General features: G+C 31.2%; 1 protein-coding gene across 1 annotated transcript in view; it reads left to right on the top strand.

The window, feature by feature from the left end:
• The first annotated feature begins 3,388 nt into the window (after positions 1 to 3,388).
• LOC129947904 (division abnormally delayed protein) overlaps positions 3,389 to 24,210 on the top strand; it is a 371,073-nt gene continuing 350,251 nt past the window's right edge. Inside the window, exon 1 of the mRNA XM_056058659.1 lies at positions 3,389 to 4,443. Coding sequence (XP_055914634.1) covers positions 4,164 to 4,443 — 280 coding nt within the window. The 5' untranslated portion in view covers positions 3,389 to 4,163. The remainder of the gene's footprint in view (positions 4,444 to 24,210) is intronic.

The following is a 24,210-nucleotide window of genomic DNA, read 5'->3' as shown; positions in this document are numbered from 1 at the left end:
CGCCCAGGACTATTTTAATATCGTAGCTAGGGCACTGCTCATATGTTTTGTCTAGGAGCTCGAAGAACATATCTTTGGTGTTGTCGTCTTTCTCTTCTGTGGGGGCGTGCGCGCATATCAGGCTAATGTTGCCGAATTTAGCCTTGATGCGTATGGTCATGAGGCGCTCGTTGATGCACCTATAGCTCAAGACTTCTTGCCTTAGTCTGGCTCCAATGACAGAGCCGCATGCAAATAAGCCCTGTTGGTTTTCGTGGTAGCAGTCACCATAGTATTTTCAAAATATTTTACAGAATAAACAAAATAGCTAAGATGGTGGGTAAGGTCTTTGTAATGCAAGGGGTTTTTGGAATCTAGATTCAAATCTATCAAGGACCAGGTATTAAAATAACAACAATGTATTTATTATTCGCTTTGGTTAAAAACATCCATTAGGAAGACAATTGACCAAGAATGCGGAATGGTCTTAACGTAAGTGACCTTACTAAATGTCCTATCTAAATGCTCTAAATAAATACTCAAAAGCACTGTCAAAGTTTGCTACCCGAAAAATTTGAAAGTTGGTATGCCCTTAACATCACCGATTGCAGTTTCGTTGCGTTGTGGTTGTAACATTGCATTTGTGTGTATTCAAAATTTTAGCAGCTATTCCTTTTGCAACTCCATTGTCTTCAGCCAGTAAGGGCATTTTTAAATATTAAGAAAATTGGTACCTATGTACATACATATACTGCTAAAATGACAAGTCCTAACAAAAAAGTTGGTTAACATATTTAGAACTTACCTTTTTACTTCAAAATTATATGGTAAATTTTAAAAACTTTTTGTCTTTTAACCTTATATCTTTACCTACTACTTACTCTAAAAATAGTGTGAATTCTCATTCCCGAAGCCCTTTAGCAGTCACTTTCAATTCAAATCATCAAAAATCCGTTTTTTCACTCTTTCAGTCGTGTTTATAAAATTGAAGAAGACGACAAGAGGCGAATGCAGGGAATCAATTTAAATGCGTATTGACAATATGTCAATGTCAGTGTCTTCCGCCCATTCAAAACAAAAAATATTATTGCAAGGATACGTCCCTCTTGTGTTTTTTCTACCCACGGCTCTAACACCGGCACCGCCCCATTAAACAACCCATCCTCATCCTTTTAAAGATGCACAAAACTCAACTCAAACTCAAACACCACACGGTTATTATGTTATTCATTCTAACACCCATATTATCGTTATCTTTGCATTTTTCTTTTTATTATTTATTCTTCTTTCTTATATTTCAATCTTATAAAAAATACAAAAAGAAATCAAAAGTAAAAGATAGGAAGGTGAAAACTGAGGAATACAAGAACAACAACAACAAAAAAAGGAACCATCAATACACTCCGATTCATTCAACAATGCATCATCACAAGTTGACGAGTGGAAGTTACTCTATCCTATCCCCAGGCTCGGAGTGTTTAGCATTACGTTTTGTTGTTGGTTTCTTGTGGTTGAATTTTGATTCTGGTCTGACAGGTTCCACTCTGACTGCCTTGGTTAATAATTCCTAATTCCTTTTTTAGCCGGTGCGCCTCGCAGCTTACACTCGCACCGTCATCCATCCATCCTCCACAGCTGAGCCGAGTTAAAAAAAACTCAACCCCTCATACTTCATACTCCTTACCTAAGTTAAGAAGGCCAATGCACAAAAGAAAAACAACTCAAAAGCAAAGTAAGAACGAAGGAAAGGAAGGAGACAAAAAAAACAACGTGTATCACTGTCATCTCTCCAAAGTAAAAAAAAGAAGCAAATATAGACAAAAAATGTGCATCAAACATGTTTGAGTGATGTTCGAAGATTCAATCTCCAACATCCACTCAGTTCACAACAAGTTTGAGTGAGTTCGATACAAGTTCGAAGTAAATAACCGTGTTTTGTGTGGTAAATTCTCTTTGCCATTGATGTTCATTTTCAGTTTCGGACGAGTTATTCAAACGGTGAGGCAAATTTGTGCTGTCTGTGTGTTCAAAAATAACCGAGAGCTACGCGATTCCGTTCCGGGATTTTATTTTGCATTTTTCCATATCTACAGTTCTTTTTTTCTATTCTAATTGTTGTTGTTCTTACGTATCGTATCGAGTTGTTCTCTAAAAAGATATGTGAATGGACAACACACTTAAACTCAACACGCCAAGAAAAATGTCAGTCTTGCAGATAATTTTGCAATAACAAACAAAATAAATATATAAAGAGTTCAATTTCATAATCTAATCATTTTGCTGTCATTGTCGTATGAAAGCCGTTATATGTCGTTCGCCTGAAGAAGAGAGATAAAATAAAGAAAAGAAAAAAATATTTACGTTTTTTTTTGTTGTTTTTCTCATTTATAATTAAAAGCCCAATAAACTTTGATTCCCTAGATATAAATATGTACCTACCTTTGTAATTGTTTCGGTGTATCGAAAAGTGATAAGGTATAAATTCGAACTGTCAGAGTGTAAAATTTCGTTATTTTGCGAAAGAAGTACGAGACACCGTTACCGTTGCTTTTGGTAGTTCCATTGAATTGGACAATTCTACGCAAAATAATATTCAAATCAAGTGTAATCGAGTTTATTCGTTTGGCATCTTATCAACAAATTTCGAATTAAACAATCATTTAAATTCGAATTCGAACTTTTAAATCATCTGTCAAAAATATTGTCGGCGGCTTGTATTGTGAACTGACAGCAGCATAAACTCTCTAACATATAAATAATATACTGTTAATTTAAGTGAAGCTAAAAATATATCATATCCACGCAACGCAGTAACGAAACGAAAACGTAAACGACCAGCGAGTGTCGAGTGGTTTGTGTCTGCCAATTTGTGTAACCCCCCTCTCCGGCCCCAACAACATCTAGCATATTTTATCGTTCACCTCCGCCCAACACTTACCGCGTTTACAAGGAGAATTGAATCCGAATTGAATCAGGATTTAGCGCCGTATTAACCTGGATCGAATCGAAATAGGATTACTCGATCCGATCCCACTGAAAGAGGTGAATCGAATCGAAAATTTGTTTGTAAACCTGAATCGGGGAATCGAGTTATTGGTGTGTGAGGTCTTGCTTGTGTGCGTGCGATAAGTTTTTTTTATCTTGTTTGTTCTAAGCAAAAATACTCCATTTAAATGAAGTATTTTTGGTTATAAGCTGAATTTAATTTGGCGCTCGTCTTTGTGTTGAGAGCATTGTTTTAAAATTTGAAAATTATTCACGTAGCAGTACGCACACAAATACAACCCAAATGTCATTTCGATTCCATTTGAATTCGATTCCTCGATTCAGTGCCACCATATACCTGGATCGAAATCTCAATTCGATTCGATTCGATTCCTCGATCTCCTCTTGTAACCAGGGTAACTGTCTGTCTATATTCTACATACAAAACAAAAACCCACTCCAACCCAGAGCAGCCAGCAGCAGCAGCAGCAGTAGAACATCACTCGAGTGGTATTTCATGTGTAAATAAAGTAAAGTAAAACAAAAATATGCAAACGTGAAAAAGGTGCAAAACTCACTGACGTCTACGTATTGGAATCGAAGTCAAAGTCGTATTCGTATCGTATTCGAATATCGTATCGTTGTCGTTCACTCAGCGTGTAATTGTTGTTGTTGTTTAATTCTCTCGATCGTTATTTGAGTGGTGCGTTGTTGTAGTTCACCACTGCAGCCCGCCTACCCGCCCACCAACAAACCGACACAACTGTTTTACTTTTGCTTTGCTTTTTTGCACATTGAGCTGCATACACAATTATTCGTTTTCGTATCGTGTCGCTCGCTTAACGTCGTCGTCGTCGTAGCGTAAAGTATCGTATAGTCGTTGTCGCCTTAGCCTTTATCGCTTGTGCTGCATTCGCATTGCGAATTGGTCGGTGCTGCCCTCTATCTATTTTGGTTTATTGTTTGTTTGTTGATTTTTTGGTGAAAAATAATAATAATACAAAAAATAGTGCATTCTCGGTCGTGTGTTATTCAAAAATAAATTCGTTACTTTTTTTTCTTATCGATCAACGAATTTCAATTTCGATTTAAATTTAATTTTTTGTTTATTTATTTTTTTGGGATACAAATTTCGTTTGAATTTCCGTTTGTTTGTTAATATATTTTTTGAAAAAGAAAAATATTAAAAATTTGTCAACATGGCCTCATTAAAGTGTTATAATTATAATCATAATAAAAAGTGCAATTACCATATGATGGTATCGTTATTTTGTTTTCAAATGTTATTTCTATTAGTAAATTCAAAGAATTTGGATTTGGATTCATCTGGATCGAGTTTATCATCATCTTCATCAACATCGCATCATCATTTGCATGCTGATTCGAATAAGGATACGATACGCGAAGCATGCAATTCGGTTAGCGGATATTTTGAGTCGATTGATGTTAAAATTGACGATGGAAATTATGATACAAGAGGTGAGTTTGATCATTATAATGAACCAATTTATTTCTAATAAGAATAATAATGTGATATAAAGTTGATTGTCTATTTATATAATGATAGATATCAGTGCACTTTTTATTTCCACGAAGTTCTTTCGAGAATTGTTGGAGTCCATAAAGATAATAGTTAAAAGCATTTATTTATTTATTTGATTAATTTAAGCTCATGGAGAATAATAAAATAGCTTAAACTAAAACTATTTTAATTTTAAACCATCAGTCTAGAGGGTAAATGAAGATTAGAGTAAATTTGTCTATTAAGGGACAAGATAATTAAAATCTAGGCAAGATAAAGTTAAGAAGGTGGTTTTTAAGTACACTTAAAATTATTGGTCTCACACAAAAAGTCCTCCCAATTTTGGCCAAGCTTTGGAGCTATTGACAGCCCAAAATAGATAGGAAAACCAATTGGAACAATTTTTATTGCAGATTTACGAGAAATATCTTGGTTCTTAGAATGTTTTGATTATGAATTCAGAACATTTGAATTTAATTTCAGATGATTCAGAATTTCATAATTTTGGATTAGAAATTCTAAGGATTTTATTAAATTTATGAATAATTTTTCATAACAGATATGAATACATTATTATTTTCATGAATTGCATAAAAGTATTCGTAGATTGCTTAAAATTATTAGTCTCAAACAAAATGTCCTCCAAATTTTGGGAAAGCTAAAAATTAGCAGAGCTATTGACAGTCCAAAAAAGATAGGAAATCCAATTTGGACCATTTTTATTGGAAATTTTAATGAAACAAAGCTTTATAAACTTCAATATCTTCGTTCTTAGTATATTTTGTCTTTATATAAGAGATAGACAATATCATTTTATAGTTTAAAATTGTTTATGGTACGAAAATCATGTATTTAAAGAAGCTTAAAGAGTTGTAGTCAATTTGAGATAGTTCCCATTCTTAGCCTTCTATAAGAGATAAGGATAAGTCCATGCATGAATTTATTTCATGAAAGATATTAAAAATGTATGATCTTAATTCCTTCCATAAAATAACTTTAGTAATCTAAACTTTGTTGCAAATGATATTAATTTCGTTTTAATTGCATGAATTACGTTCATAGTCTTTTTCATAAATAACATAAACGCGATGTTTGACCACCTCGACATTTAAAACTTTTATCCATTCTAATAAGATTTAAAAAAAGAGTAAGAATGTTTGAACTTAATTTCAGATGATTCAGAATTTTCAAATTTTGGTACAGAAATTCTATGGATTTTATTAAATTAATGAATCATTTTTCATAAAAATTATCGATACTTTATTATTTTTATGGATTGCATAAAAGTATTCGTAAATTGCTTAAAATTATTGTTCTCAAACAAAAGTCCTCCAAATTTTGGCCAAGCTAAAAATTAGCAGAGCGATTGATAGTCCAAAATAGATCGGAAAACTAATTTGAACGATTCCTATTATAAAAAGCTTCATCATCTTCAATATCTTCGTTCTTAGGATATTTTGCCAGTGATTGATGATAACTTCAAAACGTTTGAATTTAATTTCAGTTGATTCAGAATTTCCAAATTTTGGTACAGAAATTCTATAGATTTTATTAAATTTATCAATGATTTTTCATAAAAGTAATGAATACTTTATTATTTTTATGAGTTGCATAAATAAACAAAATAGCCAAAATTAATTACCAAAAATGAATGAATATATGAAAATTGTAAAATTATTTTTTTTTAGTCGTATGAATGCGTTCATAAATTTATTGATAAGTTGAATAAACGATTGTCCGTTTTGAATATAAAAAATTCGTAGGAAATAGGATGTGAGGAGGGAAACTAATATAATATCAGATAACTCCGAATTTCTGGCTCTTTTTACAGAAATTCTTAAGAATTTGATATCCTTAAGAATTTTCCTTGCACAAGTTATGAATACTTTATTATTTTCATGAATTGCATAAATAAAAAAAAATAACCAACATTCAAAAATGAAAGAATGTATGAAAATTGTAAAAATAAATCTTCTTTAGTCGTATGAATGCGTTGATAAATTTATTCATAAACTTAATAAACAATTATACGTTTTTAATGGATAAATTCATAGGAAATAGGATGTGAGCTCTAAAACTTCAGAATTTCGAAATATAATATCAGATAATTCCGAATTTCGGGCTTTTTTTGCGGAAATTCTTAAGAATTTCGTATCCTTATGAATTTTCTTTATACAAGTTATCAATATTTCATTTAATTTTTTTATCATGAATTGCATAACGTTTATGAATACGATCATAAATATTTTAATATCAGATATGTAACTCCTTATTTCGACCACTTTTTATAGACATCATTCGCAAGATTTTATATATTTTTGATTTGTTTCCAAAACATTTTATTATATTCTTATCGTGCGTAGATTAACTAAAATAATAAGAACTCAGTCCCAAACACACAAATGATGAAACTGTATCTTTTTAGTCATATGAATGCGGTCATAGTCGTATTCATAAACAACATTAACGCAATCTTTTTTTTTTACAAAAAAATGTCATAAGTAATACCATCTGATATGATTTCCAAATTTAATTTGACAAATTTACCAGTTTCAACTTTTCTTCAGTAATTCTTTAGGATTTTATGAATTTATTTTATGAAAGTTATGAATTTATTATTTTCATACATTTCCAAAAAAAATTAAAACTTTGTTCCCAAAAATTATTTAAACGGTACAATTGTGAAAAGGTTCAGATTTTGTAATCGTATGTATGCCTTAATATACTCATTTATAAATTACATAAACGCTGAATTGGTTTGAACAGTAACACTTTAGACTTCAAATCTCAACAAGAACTCTCAGAGTTTGAAGATCTGTGATATTTCAGCTATGTATGTAGCCGGTCAATTTCCAATTCTTTTCAGAGCAAATTTTGTCACTGTCAAAAAACAAAAGATATTATTTAGAATGAGTTTTTTTTATTGGAAACCAGAGCTTCCTTTTTTCATTAATTTGTCTAAAATTATTTATTAGTGCAGATAAATCTCTAAAATGTTGTTTTTTGTAATTTTTTTTAAACGCTATCTATGAAAACTTCAGACTGAAATGTGTTATAATAACATAACTTCAAACTTCAAGTACCAACTGAGTTTTTTTAAAGCGAAATATGTACATGCTTCCAACATGCACAATTTAAAAAGAATAAGCAAATTGTTTTAACTGCCTTAAGAGAGCCTTTGATTGTTAAAATCAATTTACTTCTTATTTAGGTCTGTCAAAATGCAATAATATTCGCATTCGTGTTCTATTGGAACACCAATGGATTAATTTTCGATGTGAAATAAAATGCACAGATTAAAGTATGCTAGATAGAAATTAACCTCCCAAAAAAGGCGAATCTTCCTCACCCTCTAACTACCGACCGATTGCACTTACGTCCCTTCTTTCCAGGTCATGGAAACGCTGATTAATTATCAGCTCAAGAAATATCTTGAAGATCAAAAGCTTCTTAATGACCGGCAATACGGCTTTCGTAGCAATAGGTCCACTGGTGATCTCATGGTTCATCCCAAAGAACAGTGGACCAAATCTTTACATCGTTTTGGAGACGGTAAGATTATTGCACTTAATATTTCAAAAGCATTTGATAGGGTTTGGCATCAGGTTCTCTTATCGAAAATGCGTGCTTTTGGTTTTCATGAATCCCTATTTCATTGGATTAGTAATTACCTTTCGGTTCGTTCACTACAATTAGTATTGGATGGATTCAAGTCTGAAAACTATAAAATAAATGCTGGTGTGCCCCAGGGCTCTGTTTTATCTCCAGCACTCTTTCTCATTTTTATTAATGATCTCCTGTCTGCAACATCTAATCCAATACGCTGTTTCGCTGACGATAGTACTCTTAGCTTTTCATATTCGTTTTCAGACTCACATCCCTCTTCTTCGGATGTGGAGCTGCAACGACAAAGTATGATAAGCTCATTAAATTCGGACCTAAACAGCGTTGTTCAATAGGGATTAAGAAACCGCGTGAAATTTAATGCTTCGAAAATCCAATGCTGTCTTGTATCGTTAAAGCGAGATATACCCCATTGCCATTATCCATTCATGGCACTTGCATCAATGAGACTGAACACCTCGATATTCTCGGTATGTGTGTCACCAACGACCTCTTGTGAATTGATCACATACGCGATGTCGCCAAAAATGCCACAAGGTGTTTGGGTTTCCTTAGGTGAAGCTAGTGCTCCTGCAACTTACTTAAGCCTCTTAGATAGTATTGAGCGTAGAGCATTTAAATTGATAGATATCATCTATGTATTGATATATATCATAATAAGTTCATTTACTTCGCTTGAACATCGTGGTAAGGTCTCTTGTCTGACCCTTTTTACCGTTATTTTAACGGCTTATGCTCTAGTGAAATAGCTAGTTGCATTCCTCCCCTTAAACAGTTCAACCGTAATACTCGCGCTTCTAGGATTCTCATCAGTATACCCTTGAGCCCAACTTCGGTCGTACTGTCAAATACAGAGATTCGTTCTTTAGCCGTACTACCCGAATGTGGAATGCCTTACCACACTCTGTCTTTTCTAGTCATTGCAATATTCAGGAATTCAAAACATCTCCTTTTAAACCCTCTCTCCTCTTCCTCCTGCTCACACTGTGCCTCAGCATAATATAATAAGGGTAGTAATTGAGTGTGTGTTTATTATAAAAAAAAATTCAATCGAATTCGTATCTGTCAGTTTGACGTAAAATGCAGTTTGTAATTTCAAGGGTTAGAATCAAAAAGCCATTATGAATGAAAATTTGACAGATACACTGACACTAGTTCCACTGACAAGAGGGTGAGAGTTCCATTGACTACGAAAAAAATCAATTTGTTTTTGATTGAAATCTATATTTTCCAATAGATACCGACGTTTAATATGTAGGTTAACTTTAAAATACAAAATTTTCTTGACCTCTTCTCTTTCTTTTTTTATTGGGAAACACTTTTACCTACCTGTTTCACTTGACGAGGGAAATAATTTAGCATTAGATTCTTACCTGTAGTTGTAATCGTTAGTGGCGTAGCACTAGCATGTCAGAGGTCTTGAGTTCAATCAATTTCGGTTTTGTCTACTCTTACCGCCAGTTGTGAGGAATTGACAAATCCTTCAAAAGTAATTCTTGTCATGAAAAATATGCGAGTCCAACAAATTATCAATTCCATCGGATAAAATCTATTGATTTATTTTTGCATTAAAAATGAAATTTACAGATCAAAACAAGGTGTTCGTGTGATTTAATTTATTTATTTATTTAAAATGTATACATTTTGTTAAAGACATTCTTCCCCAACTTTAAAAGAGTCTTGAATTAATGATACTTTAAGTTCGTCCTGATTTCATGAAAACCAATTTGAATACAATACACTAACATGACACTAGCTACATTAACAAAAAAGAATGTCAAAGCAATGTTAATTCTTTTTTTTCTTAATTATGTATAATAAAAGTAGATCAACTTTAAAAACACCTCTTCCCTGCCATCCTTATTCGCAAATATTTGTACCCCTCCTTACCTATTTCAATTGATCAAGAATTTACTAATGTGATGTCAAGTTGCCTGTTTAATGTGACATATTCAATATACATATATCTTCAGGTACATAATATGTAAATTGTAGATGTAAAATATCTGTCAAATGATGTAAAATGTGATGTTTCCTTCAATGTTATGTTTTGCATACGCAACTATAAATTCCAATTCCATCTAATTTAGAATTTAAAATGAATTTGTGTGTGTGTGTCGAAAGTTCGATTGTTTTCACATTAAACTATACTCGTGTCGGTAGTACTAACAGCAATTTTACAACACTTGATTATCAGCTGTGTTTTGTGCGTGCCTACGTAATTTATTATAATTTATATACACAACACAACAAACGATAATCAGAATTTATGGAAATATTATTATTGTTTTGTGTGCTTTGCTATAGCTTCACAAGCTTTGTTGGATTTGCTGGCTTTTGCTTATTATGTGTTATTGACCCTCCACTTTGAGTGTTAACAAAGTCGGTTGTTTAGTGAGATATATTTGCGTATATAAGTTTAGTTAATTTAGTTGTAATATGACATTTAGTAAAGGAATCTCCTCTGTATTTCTGTGTGTGTCCTTTGAATGGTATTTCATTAGTGTAATAATTTCGTGCAGGACTATTGGAGTAGTGTATAATTTATGGATAGGCGCATCAATATCTGGTTAATTAGAGGAATTCCTTTATACCACCCATGAAAAGGGTATCTTAATGCACATAAATATATATGTGGCTTTTCTTAAATTATGATATCCAAGTGACAATTTAAATGAATATATCTACACAATTTAATTTTAATGAAGCTTTTGATGAAATTCGATAAATATTTAATTAGATTTCTATTGATTGGGTTACACTAAAAGGATTTTAAGCGATGATAAGATGCCTAGTCTTACTAAGGTTCTTACTCACAAAGTATAACTAGTCCCAGATACCACTTTCCAAAGGCTGGAGGAAACTTAAAAGTTATCAGTTTAAGGTTCTTATTCCGAAGACTTTGCAAGAAGCAATCCATATATGAAATGTCCAAAAATGCTGCTAAATGTTTTGGTCTTCTTGAATGATGCAAATAGTTTTTGTACCCCTTCTGTATTTAAAAAAAATCATTTATTCGTCCCAAACATGAAAAGGACAGGTGCCCCAAACTCTTTAACGGAATTATAAAAAGAACTCTAAAGATTGTTGTAACCGTTGCCTAACTAAATATTTTAAACTATTGTACACTGTCGTAATATTTCATGCCTGTCATTATTATTTCGCTATTTCCATAAATATTTCTCAATCGAAATAGCTTTTTTCTATCCTCCAATCCCTTTACCTTGAGGTTCATTTAAGACGTATTATGTACAGAGATTTTGTTTTTAACCGCACTGCATGAATGTGGAATGCCTTCTCACTCATTCTAATGTGAATCGGTATCTTTTTTCTTATTCCATTCTCCTTTTTTAATTGCTCGTATTGTGTTCAATGATTTTTAGGGTATTCATAACCCCTTAAGTGCGTGCACAACATAAACAGAATCTCAAAACTAAAATGGAGATTCCCAAACTTCTAGACAAAAAATGTTTGTTGATATTAGATAATGTTTAAATGATACCAGCCAAATGTTTTAACTAATTTTAAACGAATTTAACATCATTTTTAAAAGATTTAAATCACTAAGTGGCTACTTTAACTGTTAAGTTTTATATTATCACCCATAAAAGACATTTTGACAATCATAAATGTCAAAAAGGTTCTTTTATGATTTCTTAAAGTCACATTCAGTTGATGCTTGCTATAAATAAAACCCATAGGTACCATACAAAATTATAATGGTTTTCGTAAAGTGTTTTTAATCTAGCAAATTGACATGTTGTACATTTTAAAATATTACAAAATTACACCCACTTCAAAAAAACCTATAATAAAAGTTCTATAAAAATAAATATCTATTGAATATTACAAAAAAAATATGATTTAAGTTCAAATTAACCAACCCCCCCCCCCCCAAACAAAAAACAACTAATGATTCCTATAAATTTTCATGTAAAAATCAAAGCAACATGTTATTGACTTTTTCTTTTATTTTAACAACTCACAGATAAAAACAAAATAAACTCAAAAGAAACACACAACAAACAAAACAACAAAATAAAAACATATAAATATTTTATAGCTTTTGGAAGTCTCTTGAATTTAAATACAAATAAAAAGAATCATATATAAAATAAAAATGAATATAAAATTAATTTATTACATGCATTATATTTTCTCCGCCATCATCCTACATATATCGCTTTTAAATCGCTGTGCATGTTAAATTCAACAACCGCGCGAAGTTTTTTTTTTAAAGATACATATGTATAAAGTTGAGTCTGAATTTCATTAATTCAAAACGGAAACTTGCCAAAAAAATACGAAATCAAAATCAGCAAAGTAAAAAAAGATATATACAGAAAACCCACAAACAAATAGCTATACCATATCACTGAAACTTCTAGTTAGATATATAGATACGCTTGTTAACGTTACCATACCGATGATGATGATGATGACAATCAATGTTACTGACGCATGTTGAAGCTAAAAGACATCCATCAAAACAGCATGAACTCGTAGCTGACCTGCATAAATAATATCGCAAAAATAAATATAAACCAAAAACAAAAAAATTACAACACGTGCTTCGTATTAAATTTAAAAAATAGGAAAATCTAATGAAAAGGAAAATTGCAAAAAACTGCTAATAAATATTGTAATTTAAAGGTATTTTTACTAAGCGTGTGTTTTTTGAAAATGGAGAAAATGAAAGTGTAATTTTAACAATGCCCTTATAACTCGCACTTTTAGGAATTTCCATTAGCATAAACCATTGCTGTTGGTTAAAGAGATTCGTTCTTTAGCCGTACTACACGAATGTGGAACTTCTTACGACTCTCTGCCATTCGAATGCTTTAAACCATATTTCAGCAACTAAGCACAATGCGCCTATGGAACCTTTGCTTTATTTTGATTTATTTTTTATTTGTATAAAATCCAAATCAACCTACTTTCCAATGGATATAGAACCAAGATGAAAAAAATACATAAATGACCATAAAAGGATTTTAAATAAATTAAACCAGTCTGGCAGCAAATAGATAGATAGATAGTTCGTTAGAGAGAAATACAAAAAATAAATAAATATATACTGTGTGCATATTCATATATGCCTAATTAAGATAATTTGCTGGATAGGTAGACAGGTATCTGTGTTTCCGTATTCTATATTTTCCCACCAAACAACCTAAACGATAGCAATAACAACAAAAATGACTATGTTACGGATACCGTATACGATAGCGTGTAGCGAGTTAAGAGTGTAGACAGTTTGACACCAACTATCTATACAAATGGCGTCATTTTAATGATGGTGTTAATTGATTACTATACTTGCGATAGAGTACATATTATGCATAGCCTAACATTAGGTATTATAATTTACATATACTCGTACATATATAGACAAATGAAAATAAATAAATAAATTTATTTTTTTTAACAACGACAATAAACAAAAAGAAATACTCATATTAATTTGTATATTCACGTTTAATTAGTGCAGGTCACATGGATTGATTTATTTCTACTATTTTTTTGATAACATACAAAAAAGAAGAGAAATTATAAATTGATTTTTCAAAGTCTGCCGACAAATGACGAGATCGGCTACGACGACGACACCGACAACGACGACATGATGGTGATGAGAAGATTTAATAACAGTTGACATAAGACAGCTGGCAAGAGGTGATCAATAATAAACGTTCATTTGTTGTAAGGAAATATTTAAATGAAGTATCAGATTGAATTTGATTTCAAGCAGGTAATGACTGCCTTAAGTTAATGTCAACTTTTTAAAAAAACAACCAAGTTTTTTTTTAAAAGAAGAGAATAAAAAGCACTGCATCATTCTTTCGACATAACATGAAATCATGAAACTAAAAACAGGGGTTAATGTTAGGTACAGAAATGCATTGATTTTTCCAGACTTCTGTTATAGATAACTTTCGACTTATAACCTAAAATATTTTTGACCAATTCCAATAACATTAAATGTTATTTCATTCAATTTTGTATTCTTAACAAATTTCGTTCAAATTTGTCTTCTTTTTTAGACGGATTGACAAAGCTGGTTCGTTCTTGTTGATTCTCATTCTGGAGAGTGAATTGTTCATTTCATTAAGAACACATGGTTCTGCTCACACCATCCGCTACAGATCGTCATTAAAAACTAATTAAACTTATAATGTTAGCCTCAGATATAATATTTTTAAAATACACTTTAAAATTAAACCAAATACCTAAGCACTATCCTTTTCAACAAGTTACATAGTTTAGTTGGTCAGAAATTTAAAAATAATTAAATTTAGTTCGAATTAGATTTTTGTTGGACAAATGAACGGAACATCAATTGAGATCTAAAGATTATTATGTTAGTTTATTACAAAAAATGGGATTGTTTTGGAGATTAAAATGTGTTAGAGATTATTTCTTATTTTGCTAATAGTTCGAGAGTTGAAATCTTTGTTATAATTTTAGAGACATTCCCTTTAAGCTTGAAACTGATTTGAGTTCGAGGCTTTATGTAATAAAACTTTTTCGTAATTTTATTAGCTGACATGATTTGCTTAATAAAATAATATTTTCTGTTTATTTAAATTGAATTTCATTTCAAACACGATTATATTTTTCCTTCAAAAAATAAAAATAAAACAAAGAAATACCATTAAAAACGTTATTGTGAAAAATCGATAGTCAAGAAGTAAATAAGTTTTTCTAAAGGGTTTGCCACTAAGAAGTTGATAGATGTAACAGCTGCTATTTAGTCAGCTGTTACTTTTGGCGTTACCACGTTTTGAAATTTTATGCGACACTCTTTGGCAACGAATTAAAATTAACTAAAAACTTGTGAAAATTTTCAAGCCACAGTTTGCAGTTCTTGTTATTTAGAAATTCTAGACTTTTTTTTCATGTAAAAGATAAGGTCAGCAATTCAACTGAAGACCTTGAATATAGAATTCTTGAATTTATCAAGGACATTGAACTGCAAATTTGCGAATTGATAATTTGGAGCCGTGGTGGCAATTTGGCTGATATCGTTCCCATTTTTGATGACATATCTTATTCTTTACCGTAAATCATCCGATTTCGCTCAGATTAGATTAGGTTACGTAAATGGGTTGGCGATTGATAACGTTATCGCTATTTTAAGATCAATGTAGATCCATTGTAAAATCAAGAAGTATTGAAATTTCCTGAAAATATAATATTAAAAATTGATTTCTTTTACAAATTACTCGTTTCTTTTTAATATACAAATAAAACCTCTTATTGGAAAACCCATATCTGAAATAGCTAACATTTTTACTTAATATTTTAACAATTTCTTGTATTAATTCTATTAACTTTATGATTCATGTTAACCCGGCACTAATGTTAACCACAAGAAACAGCATTAAATTTTGTTATTAGAGCAATAATTTGCATTTAATAATCGTCTAATAAAAATGTCATCGTAAAACCTTAATTTAGCTGACCTCAGCTTAGAGGGGCATTGTTTAACTTTTATTTTCAACGGTGGAACTTTTTAAGTATATTTAATATATCTAATAAAATATCAAATTCACACATAATTCGTGATGTCAACAACAAGGGCAATCTTAAACGCATAATTGTGTGGTTATAAAATAAAATAACATATTTTTCTAAAATGTTACCATACTTTTTTTTTTTTTAAATTTGAAATATAAAAATAAAAACAAAAATATTTAAATTAATATTATTAAAATTTGTCATTTCTTCACAATTATTTATTTGTGGTTTCAAGGTTTTAAGAAACACATTTTATAAAACTATATAAATAAATATTAATTAATTTATATATGTAAATACCAAAGATGCCTATCATTGAAAAAATAGATGATGATTCATTTTATAGAAGCTTTGGTGTGGGAGATGATCTTTAATTTTGACCAATATTTTGTTTAAAGGAAATGAATTATTCATAAGGCACCCATTAAAAGGTGTAGGTGACAATCAGTAGAATTCAGCCTTAGAAACAGAATTCTGACAAAATAATTCATAAGCAACACACCCAATAGTTAAATCAAATTAAAATACGAATTTTAAGTTTTTATGAAATCATTTATATTTTTATTGGTGAATTCGTTTTTCTCAATTTTTCTCAACTGCTCTTGTCGATCTATAATTTCGACTTCCTTACTTAAATATTTTTTGTTACAACAAAACTTACAACAGAATTACAAACTTATTCATACATTTTAAATGGCATACAATTTGTCTATGAATTTAGTGAGAATATTCGTTCTTGTTGATTCTCAATATTTAAAATGTGGTATATTTATATTCTTTTTTTTTTATTAATTTTTGTTTAAATTAGGTGTACATGAAATAAGTTTAACACAAATTAATTACTAAATTAATTTATATCAAACTTTTCTGAAAACAAAATATCCACCTTTAAATATTAATATATCACAAAAACTTTCTAAATCATTTTGTTTGTTTCTCTTCTTTTATTTTATGTTAAAAGTTGAAAAGCTAAATTTAGCATTTAAGAGATAAAAATAAAATAGATGTGTATCAACTTCTTTCCTAACTAGTTTTACTCGTTTGTGTTTGCTATTTTTCGCTCTATTTTTGACTACTTTGAAAAGATGCGGATATCTAAATCCGGCTATTCAAATTCCATACCTTATCCAATCATCTTTTTTTTCTAGTTTTCTTTTCGTACATTGTAAGACTTCAACAATTTAATCGAAATAATAAATTTCAAAAGAATCTTACAAGTTTTATTCAATTAATTTTTTTGTTAAAACACGACCACACAAGATGCCTAGAAGCAGCTGCACTTTTTACAAATTTATTTAAAATAACATTTCTTCCAAGTCTTATATCCTCACTGCAGCAAGCAAGCACAAACTCTTTAAAGCAATAATTGCTATGTGATTTGAATTTTAAGCCTTGAGCCGTTAAACAATTAACAACAAACTACAAGCAAGTCTCACGATTGCCTGATGTTTTAAATTAATGTTTTCTAGAAGGTACCTCTAAACCTAAGTTTACGGACGACGACCGACACAAAAAATCTAACGATGTCAACACCAATTAATTACTCGTGTTTCAACTCCCAACACACCACCACAACACTTATCTAAGGTATTAATCTCGTAGTTTTTGACTTACCAATATAAATATAATATTACCAACTTGCAAGCAAGGTATTTAGCTATAAGTACCTATAAAATTTAAGTATTCTTGTTTTTTGTTTTGCAAAAATTAAATAAATAAAGTTAAGCAAATTATTTTACGTGTTTTTTTTAGATAAATTGTTTATTTTATTCAAATGGGCGTAAAATTTAACATTCTCTGTCGCTATATTATAGTTTCACGGTTGAAATATGAGCCAAATAAATTGCTATTAAAAAATCCAATAAACATTAAGTTTGTTTGTGTGGATATTTTTATGGAGGAAACAAAATCCAGTTCCAAAATGCAATTTCAACTTGTGAAATATCTTTTATGTGTGATGTGGTTTGCTTGAAAAAATCCATTAATGAAATCAAATATCTCTTCTTCACAACATCACAACAATCACCTTTGCATAACTTAATTTTTCATTCATCAACACAAATCCCACTCAAACGAAAAAAAGTAACAACCACAATAAATACTCATCTATCTAAACCGGCTCAACTTTTTGTAGATAGGTATGGAAAGGTAAGGTACCTTATACCTTTTACTAAATGTCTGTCATTTTTGGCACTCCTCTATCGTCTCGTTTTCATTATATACCGCAGCCGCCGAAGTCACTCGTACTCGTATACCTACCTGAACTTGAACATCTTCTAATTCATTATCTTATCGATCTGAGTATGCAAATTAAGACTGAGCCGTTTGTTAATTTAATTATACTCCTACAAATAAAATAGATGAAATGGAATGAAAACAAAAAAGGAACAAAAAACAAAACATAATAAAAGAAATAATAAAATACAAACGAAATTAATTCAAAAACAACTTTGTTCAATTCCAAACACAAGAACCAAACATGCTTTTCAATCTGAAAATCCCAAAACGAAAACCAGGAACAAGTTTTTGGTTTGTTTTATCAATCCGACTGACTTTATTACAGTGGGACAAAATATTTACAACTTAAGATTAAAATTCCACAAAAAATGTCCTCAAAAACATATATCTACTTACTGTTGTTCACTTCCTTAAAACGTCTCCTGTAACATTTCTTTCAATGTTTGCTTCAAATTCAACTTTCAATAGTTGTTATGATGTGTTTCATCTGACAGCTGTCAAGTTAACTGTCACTTTTGACGTTTTTGCCAGTTGACTAAACTATTTTTATACAAATATTTGAAATACACAATTCAAAAGTATTTATTTTGAACTGAACTATTCTAAATCTTTAGTTCTATCAATTTGTTTGAAATTTTGTTTCCAATTTTTAACACAAAGTGTACCACAGTAAAGCGGCGCATATTCAGAAAAACCAGTTCATAGAGAGGTAGGACTATGGCACAATGAAAATAAAAGTATCTGACAAATACCTACATTTCTATTGTTGAACCTAGGTCGCGTCAACGTCATATTGTATAAGAAAAAGACAAACGCGACAAGGCATACCTAAATATATATCTAAACGTATACAATATCCACCTTTAACAACATAAATAGATATATTAGGCCATATAAAGTGACATAGGTTGCGATAAGGTAGGCAAAGTTCTATTTATAAGCGAATGTCTTCTTCCTTCAGGGTTCTGGATTCTGGTGGTTTTCATTTTTTTATTTTCGGAAAAGAGATAAGATAAATTATATCTTTCGTGTCATAAAAAATGATATAAAAACAAATCCACATAATAATCGTGTGAAAATTACAGGTAGATTGTGTCTACCTAGGAAGGTACAAAAAAAAGAACGGATAGATGGTTCTATAACCCCTACAACAAGTACACCTTGGTTCTTTTTTTGTTGTCTGTACACTGCGCTGTGTTATTATTATTTATTTAAAAAGACATGTATTACTCATGTAATCAAAAAGTCCATTTCGTTTTGTTTCTTTTTGCTTCTTCTACTTCTTCGAAAAGAGGGTTTGTTTAATTTTTTGTTGTTCCTTTCTACATAAAAAATATTGCATGAAAAATAAATAAAACAAAATTTTAGGTACCCATAAAAAACGTCTATCCTTTAATAGAGAGATGTAGTTGCCACTTTAATAAAACAAAAATAAGAAAAGAAAATTAAAGGAAATGGTTCTTATAAAATGTGTATATTTTTGTAAGGCGTAGAAACTTGCACAAATTTAAATCTCTTCACAATTTTTGGTTACCAATACATCCGGATGACATAAATAGGACATTTAAGATCTATATTATTCAGATAAGGATGAATATCCGGATTGTCAAAAGAGATACATGAAACTTGATCCTATGAGCATAATTTCCGATTCTTGATTCAGATATACGGATAAAGTTAATTATTTATTTCAACTACTTACTATTCTGATAATGCCGTATAACTCAATATCCGGAAAGTAAAAATTCAGATTGCAATATCCGGATGAACTTGAATGAGTAAACTGCGATATTTTCGTGTATTCTTGTGTCCAGATACCTAAATGATAGATAGAATAAGACGTTTGATTTTTTTAATAAGACAAATCAAAGTTCATCCTATCAAAGGCATTTGATAGAGTTTGGCACCATGCTGTCTTATCGAAAATGCGTGCATTTGGTATCGATGAATCCCTTCTTCGTTGGGATAGAAACTACCTTTCGGACGGGTTCAAATCTGATGTCCACAAAATAAACGCTGATGTGCCCCAGGGCTCCGTTTTGTCTCCGACACTTATCCTTATTTTTACTAATGATCTTTTGTCTGAAACTTCTAACCCACTTAATTATTACGCTGATGACACTTAGCTTCTCATATGCGTTTTTAAATTCTCATCCTTGTTCTTCGGATGTGGACTACCAACGGCAGCGTATGATAAGCTCATTAAATTCTGATCTTGACATCATTGTCCAATGGGGAATCAAAAAACCTGTAGAATTTAATGCTTCGAAAACTCAATGCTGTCTACTGAAACCAAATCGTAACCTTTCCTCAATGCCAATGTCCATGAGTGGACTTGCATCGAGGTGACCGAACAGCTTTCAGTAAAAAATGTGTTTAGGTTTTCTCCGAAGATGCAAGAAGCTTTTACCCCTACTGATCTGGCTATAATCTATAAAGCCTATATTCTTTCGAAACTCGAGTACAATTCCCATAGCTCTGCAGGTGCTCCTATAACCTACTTGAGTCTCCTAAACAGAATTCAAGAGAGAGCTCTAAAAATGATAGGCGACCGTTGTCTAACTGAAACTTTTGCATTTCTCGAGCACCGTCGTAAGGTTTTCTTGCCTATCATTATGTTATCGCTACTTTCATAAACAATGCTCTAATGCAATAGCCATTTGCATTCCTCGCCTCAAACAATTCAAACGTAATACCCGTTCTTCTAGGAATGCTCATCTGTTTATCCTTGAGCCCAATTTCGGACGTACTGTAAACAACAGAGATTCTTTCTTTAGTCGCACCACACGAATGTGGAATGCTTTACCAGACTCAATGTTTCAAACTCAACACAATTTGCAGACATTTGAAACCATTGTCCTTTCTAATCCTATCCTGCCTTCCTAGTTGCTCGCACTGTGACTAACCATTATTAGGGTATTCATATCCCCTTGAGTGCGCGTATAATATAAAAAAAAATCTGGATAGTGTCCGAATTAAAAATCAGATATACGGTTTAACATGAACGGGTTTATTGACATTTTAAATTTCGGATCCCGATGAAAAAGATTGATCAAACTTAATGCGCTCCGGATAATATAAATTATAATAAACCTAAAAGAACCAATTAAAATTTGAACTTTTCGGATAACGTATTGTATACATTGATAATTGAATAATGTCTGAATCTATATTAAAATTAGGGGAAACTTGAATGAGCAAAATTCGATTTGAACAATTCGGATATTTTTGTATATTTGTCTGAACATTTTAATTAGGCTATTATTACGAATAGTTAAATACAGGAAGAATAGACTCTATTAATCTCCCATTTCAGAATATGATAACCGGATAAGCTTGAATGAACCAATTGAGTTTTAAACGATTCGGATATTAAAGTTAATTTTGATATCGAAATAATTGAATAAACTATACTATCCGTAAAGTTTCCAAATTCAGATTCAGATATCGGAGTGAACTTGATTAAGCCTTGACATTGGATTACATTTGAATTCAGTTTCAAATATCTGAATGAACGTTAATGAGTAAATTGCGAATACCAAATACTTAGCTGAGACATTCAGATCTAAAATTATCCGAACAGTGTCCGAATTAATGTTCAGATACCCGGATGAACTCCAAATTAAATTTTGAACTAATCGGAAAGTATGTGACGTGCATTTCAATTTTTGGAAAGTTTTGGACAGTGTCCGAATTATTATTCTAATCGGAATGCACATTCAAATTTGTGTTCCGTTTAATGTTTTATGTCTCCTAAATGCCATCAAGTTTACCTGGATCTATAAGGTCTTCTTCAAGCTGGAACCGGATAAGAATTTAAACCCTGGTATCCAAAACTATCCAGATAAGGTATTGAATTTCAAAAGTCTCAAGTAACTATCCGGATACTCATTTCCGTTCCAAAAAGTCCGGATATAGAATCCTAAACCCGAATCAGGTTTTTATTATAAAATTTGAATAAAGTCAAAGTCAAAACTTGAGCTTAGACAAAACAGTAAAATGATGCTTTTCATAGACATTGATTTGAAACAGAAAGTTGAGCAAAGTGTACCACGTTCTTGAAGTGCGGCTAAAGAACAATTATCTATACTTGATGGCATGCTCAAACTTAAACTCAAGAGTATTACTGTTGAATAGGATTGAAGGGGAAAGGAGGAATGCAACCGGCTGTTTCGGAATGACATTACTTAAACAATTATCGATTAACCAAATTAAAGCTATCAAACATTTCGACAGTACTGAAACGAAGTAAAAATGTCGGTTAAAATTCTGTCGCCTTTAATTTCAAACCAGTTTTAAGAACATTGTAATACATTGGATAAAATTGTTATTCTGTTCTGTTCTGTTCTGTTATCGACTTGTTGCATTTTTTTCTTGGCGTAGAACATCTTAGCTCGTTATGTGATAATGTATTATAGCCTCTCAATATTGGATTTTGTTTTGAATTGTTATCCTTCTGACCTGAACCGTTCAACCCTTTGTACAGAATTTAAAACAATGCAATCACCTTGATTCCACACTTGCAAAAGATTGCAGCCTTTTAGGAATGCAATCTTTTATGACTTCAATATACAGATAACATTAATTGAATGCACCTTAAGATTGTGATTTTAAATTTTCCAACCACCAATAATTTGACCTTAAAAAAAGACATCAATCAATTCCTCTCGAATCATCTGACTCCATTCATTAGAGACTTAATGCGTTCTTTGCATTTGACGTCATAAGTCTTCGTATCCACTTGAAGTCATTGCAAGCAAAAATGCATACATTCGAAGTTTTTGCAATCAATTAATTGCAGAGTAATAAGAACATATTATTGCTGTCATTTTAAGCTTAAATGATTGGCTATTGAAAAATTGGAATTCCTAATCTTTAAGTGAAATCATGAATGCAATGATTGCATTTCCAAAGGATTGAATTCTTTTTAATTAAATAAATAATTTAAATCGATTGTATAATCCTATGAGTAGCTGCAGAGATAATGAAATGTCATATTTTGACAATTCTCGTCTACCGCAGTAAATATGTCAAAAAATCAATACAATTCTATCTCTGACTCATCGGATTCAGTAATTCTTTGAAAAGTCATCTTTCATCCAATATTCTCCTTTTGCTTTCCTTGTCTGAAGTTTTACCTAAGGCAAGTTTGGTTAAGTCGTTCTCATGTCACACAATACTTTTTTTAGTATGCCAATAAACACCCTTTAAAAAATAACTAAAGCTCTTATATCCAACATAAATTGTCCAATTTCAACTTCAAATGATTTTTTCTGTCTTCAAAGTGAAAAAAAGCGGAAACAATAAACCGTAGAAAGATACAATTTTATATGTATACACAAACCTACCTTTAAAAACATAGTTAACAGAGATCGAGCTCGAGCTCACAGGTTCAACGTTCTTCATAACAAACTAACATTTACTTTGACATGACAAATAAAAGAAAATAATATAAAAAGGAGAGAAAGAAAAAATAAAAATAAAATCAAAAAGAAACAAAAAAAAATACCCATACAGAAACACGACGAAAAGCAAAGTAATTACAGACCATGCATTTGACTTGTGACTATGAGAGCAGCAAGATTTAAGGATTTCAACTATGGCTTTGGCTTGCGCACTCCAAGGTTGCTTTGGTCGTCTATGGTCGCTTGTCATCCTCAGCCTTATACTAATAAATATATCTCCCTACATACATACCTATGTTGTAGTAGTCCTTTACGTCCTTAGTCGAAGGCACAACGAGGGACGAAGTTGGTTGGTTTGGTCGGTTCGTTTGTTGAGTGAAAATACTCAAGGACATTTGTGGGAAATAATTTTTGCACGAGTTTTCCTCTTATTGTTATTGTTTTTGTTATTCTGATGGTTTCTTTGGTTGGTTGGTCCATTTGGAGAAGGAAAAAGAAAAATCATTAGAAACAGCAGTTTAGGTGTCATATCGTCGTCATCGCCGCCGTCCGTCGTCGTCCTCACACAGTTGCATGTAATTTTTATTTTTTCATCAACTATTTAGAAAGAAAAAGGACGAACGAATATACTTCCATACATAACTAGGAGAAAAACTGCATGGTGGCAGTTTTGTTTTTAATTTTAGAAAAGGAAAAGGAAGTGTGTTTCATGGTGCAACAAGATTACTCGGTTCGTCCTTGATGTTTTGATTTTCTTTCCTTTTTTACTGTTTTTTTTTCTTGCTGCTGCTGCTACGTCCTTTTTTAATGATAAGCAATTAGTAAGAAGGATATAAGTAGGTACCTATGTACATACATTCAGATATTTCTTTTAATTATTTTGTGAATGGCTAGATTTTTGCAAAAGTTTTTCTCTAAGTGTCAAAGTCAAAGGAT

This window comes from Eupeodes corollae, chromosome 2 (genome assembly GCF_945859685.1).
Source record: "Eupeodes corollae chromosome 2, idEupCoro1.1, whole genome shotgun sequence".
Taxonomy (NCBI): Eukaryota; Metazoa; Arthropoda; class Insecta; order Diptera; family Syrphidae; genus Eupeodes; species Eupeodes corollae.
The sequence above is the reverse complement of the archived record's forward strand: the minus strand, read 5'-3'. Positions and strand labels throughout refer to the sequence as shown.